Raw genomic sequence first — 4,256 nt, forward strand, 5'->3', positions numbered from 1 at the left:
ACTACTAGTAATGGAGGCTATACTACGCTATCCCAATAAGGGGCCTGGCCCTGACGGGATCCACATCCTCCTCCTGAAGGCCGCAGTGGAGTGCTCCACCAAACGCACGACACTAGGACGCCCCGACGCAAATAGCCCACTGATTAGACTCCTTGCCGAAGCATTCACTGAGCTACTGAAGGCGGGTACCTTCCCTGCAGCCTTGAACTGCAGCCTCCTAGCAGCACCCCCGCCGACTTCCGCCCTATCACGCTAACGCAAATAGTCAGACGCATCTTTGAAAGTGCTTCCAAAAGCTGATAACGAGCCACCTCGGCTCTGCTATCCATGCTACCCAAGCTGGCTTCAAATCACGATACTCCAGTCATACCCAAGCACTCGCCGCCATGGAATCTGAGACGCAGTCGGAAGAGGAGTGGAACGACGTCTGTCTGGACATTACCAAGGCATACGACAAGGTTGCTCTCCCACGCCTATGGGTACTCCTGTGCCACGCTGGAATGCTCGAAAACTGCATCAACTGCCTCCGCGCGCTATTTGAGAGGGTCTCTATCCGAGTGATGTACCGCGGTACGCTCTCGCCTTTATTCCATAGAACAAATGGCATCCAACAAAGATCAATCGTCGACCCCCAGTTCTTTATTATCTACATAGATTTCCTAGCTGTCACGTTAGCTTCATTTGTCGACGACACACGGATCCAAGCCCCCCAACCAATTCCGCTCCAGCCCTTCTGAGACGACATTGATGCGTGAGGATGCAAATCTGGCCTCGAGCAGGGTGACATCAAACACCGAGTACGATCTACCGACTTGCGACACGCGGCGCCAACCCTCCGTATAAATGGTGAGCTTATCACGCCAACGCTCGCAAATTCACCTTGGAACACACGCTACCTCCCCCTGAAGATGACGTCCACACATGCCAAGCCTAAACTCTCCAAATATCTGGGGTTCCCACTCTCTCACGAAATAACAGGGATCAACCTCGCCAGACATATGGAATCCCTGGTTGCAGCATTGTCCCTGAGTAAAGCATCTTTCTGGCCTTATGGCTTCTATGGCTTCCATGGCTTCAGCTGGCGACACCCCCGCAACCGACTGGTGCTATTCAAAATATTCATCCTATCCACGGCTACATATGGCCTGAACATTATTGCCTGGGCTCCGCCTACATGGAAGGATGCGTTGGACCCTCTGTTCGACCGCTTTAACTCAGCACTCATCTAGGCAGCAGCCATCATCACGGGCACTAAATACTCTCGGTTTCCCAAACATCAAACAAACCTACTCCACTTTTGTGGCCTGCTCCCCGCGTGACCATTCGCGAACTACCTCGGAGGTTGCCTAGGAATATAACTCGACTCAATGGCCAGCACATATCTACTCGCCCCTCTGACGCAACTCGCCTGGGCCCACGACAAACCATCACTGCTCTTCCCGTACAGTAACTATGCTCCCCTGAAAACTGTACACAAAACCACGGGCGGGCGTATACCCGACCATTTAGCCCCCGCCAACGATGTGACGACATTAGGACGCTGGTCCAACAAGGAAATCGCGGCAATGGCTCGGCGCCAATACTACTACCAACTGGTCATAGATAAACCGTCAACCTCAAATCGAGACAGAGCTAGACACGACAGCTTCAACCGCTGCTTCGAGCCCACACCAATCCGGCTCTGTGCTATGATTGTAACGAATATGTACATATTCAAATAGCTCGACTATCGCACTAACGGCTTTCTTTGCCCTGTCTGGCCCGGTGGCCACAAATTCACCACCAGCCATTTTACATGCATCCAACAATTGATCCGAAGCATTCTGGTAGGCCCGAACCTACATGCCTCCCATTGATCCTGACCTCCTCCAGCAATTACAGAAGCGCCACGACTTCCACGGTATCTAAACCCTCCACGAACACCTTGGATCTTTTATCCAGCATCCAGCATGTAGAATAACCCCCGTACACACACCCGTCTCTGACATATCAACAGATGTTCCCCATACCCCGGCTTATCACGCTGTTGAAGTACTACTTCCAAATTCCGGTCCAAACCAAGTCATTGCGCTTGTTGGTTCCGACTATGATACTTCTGACCCAGGCCAACCAGCACATACCGAGTGTATCCGTGGCCTGGTGCCGCATTGATTCACCCCCAACCTCGCTCCTCGACCGAATTATGACGGATAACCTGGTCCTACTCGGTATTTCTTACTCTGCACTAACCCATTCCACGGCACTTCACGGTGCAGACCCGATCCGTACCACAGAGGTGGGTACACTACTTAGTAGGTCAGCAAGCGAATACATGGCACACTCGATGGTGTCGGTTTCTTGTCAGCACCGGCCTGAATTGACCCAGCGCATATCCTCCATCGTCGACTCACTTGGCACAAGCTTCAAACGGGAATTTACTGACCACTTCTTCCCATCGATGTTTACCGAACCACTACAATGGCTATGAGAGCCATACCATATATACATACATTGTAACTTATCTCTTTTGAAATAAATAATATTATCCCTACCACCGGGTAATGTGAAAATATCCGTCTTTATGGTTTCAGATGAGTCATCACTTCTATCTTATTAAATTCTCTATTCCACTAATCATCCCGGTCGTCTGGTCCGGTCCTAAACTCCTCCTTCAGGTCCGGTCCAAAATTTCCGCCTACGGTACTTTATCCACAAGGCGCGTAGTGTCAGGGGCCTGCCTATGAAAAAATGTTGCAAAGCACGGCCGGCGAGTGAGGTAATGTGTGGGACGTCGGTGTTTGTCGCTCGGACCAGAATGTCAATCGCTTCAAGATCTGCCAACTTTTTGTGGTAGGAATACTAACTGTGCGCAATAGTACATTAATGATGGCACCCAAGTATTCTGTCTCTGTGACATTAGCGAATGTTTTCTCAAAGGCAACAGGTATGATCATTTTGAAAAAGAAAGCGAGCATGCGGGCGACTTCAACATTACCTCGGCCAGGGAAAAGTAAGGCAATAAAATCATCGACATATCACCATTTGCGCAGTTCAGCTTTGTAGAGACCCTTGTCAACAGCAGAACTAAGGCGCTCGAGACTTTGAGGACACATTTTATACAATAAGGGACGGCTCGTTCAAAGTAGACTTTTTCCTCGACTTCAAAGCCCAGGAGTGGTATATCGACGGCACGAATACGAATAAGGCGGAATGACGCCCTGATATCTATCACGGAGATAGTTAAGCCGCTAGGGCTTTGCAGCTACGACGAGATTGCGGTCGGTTATTTTGTCATTGATACTCATGTGACGAGGATATGAAAGATGGTGAATGTGTCTTTGATCCGTGTGTACTGTGTGTGTAAATAACAAAAAGATTTGACTGTTGTATGAGGTGATTTCTGTAGATTATGTGTTATATGGGCTGGTGAGTTGTCGGCTTCTGATATCTGATATTTAGGTGCTGACACTAAGCTTTTTGTCATACAATTAGTGAGGTATTACGTCATTTTGTTGTTGTTGCTATAATGGCCGATATCAGGGTTGGTTGTTCGTGATTGGTTGCCGACGTGTTGGGTGAATTGTTGAGCGTTGGCGTGTTGCATGGGATGCTAGTTAAAAGTGTGCCTGTTGATGGATGTTGTAGGGCTGCAGAAGTATTGACGAGTACAGTTCGTGGGTGCTTCCCCTATTGGTTACAATGGTGAGTCGCCTAGGACTGACACCAGTGGCTTTGTTCGTTGGGTTTCTGTTGGCCCATTGCGTTTTGACTTGTGTTAGGTTTCTGTTGGCCCATTGTTGCGTTTTGGCTGGTGTGGGGAGGCGTTGTTTCGTTCTTACTTTTCTGCGTCCACGTGGTGGAAGTTGAGGCCTTGTTAGCTTGGTTAGCCTTGTTAGCCTTGTTAGCGATGAGTTTTAATACCTTGATCGGAGCTAAGCTTGTGTTCACGTTTGTATCTATTTTTGTGATCTCCAGCTCTCTTGAAGGGACTTCGTTAGTAGGTGCGCTGTAGTGGTTCTCCATGTTATCGTTGTCAGGTTGAATTTTTGGGCATTCTGTTTTTAGAGAAATGGTCGCTTCTCTAGTGTAATTATGTGTCTGTGATTGCATCCCTATATACGTAGCTCTAGCTACCTACGACTACCCCTTCACGTGTACAATTCTAGTGCCGTGGCGCCGGCATCTTTTCCCTAAAGGTAAGGTTTATCTTTTCTTAAAAGCGATATGTATTCAATTTTTATACAGTTGCCCTATATATATATATATATATATATATA

At 48.4% G+C, this 4,256-nt stretch overlaps 1 protein-coding gene across 1 annotated transcript; it reads right to left on the bottom strand.

The window, feature by feature from the left end:
• Positions 1–2,898: 2,898 nt before the first annotated feature.
• On the bottom strand, positions 2,899–4,126 carry SARC_07817 (hypothetical protein). Its single transcript, XM_014298232.1, has one exon. It carries the CDS (start codon positions 4,087–4,089, stop codon positions 3,691–3,693), a length of 399 nt encoding a protein of 132 aa, XP_014153707.1. The 5' UTR covers positions 4,090–4,126; the 3' UTR covers positions 2,899–3,690.
• Between the last annotated feature and the right edge of the window lie 130 nt (positions 4,127–4,256).

Source organism: Sphaeroforma arctica (genome assembly GCF_001186125.1).
Source record: "Sphaeroforma arctica JP610 unplaced genomic scaffold supercont1.646, whole genome shotgun sequence".
In the NCBI taxonomy this organism is placed as follows: domain Eukaryota; class Ichthyosporea; order Ichthyophonida; genus Sphaeroforma; species Sphaeroforma arctica.

Excerpts from the sequence above, each read along its gene's own strand:
- SARC_07817 (XM_014298232.1), bottom strand. The coding sequence starts at position 4,089 with ATGCAATCACAGACACATAATTACACTAGAGAAGCGACCATTTCTCTA.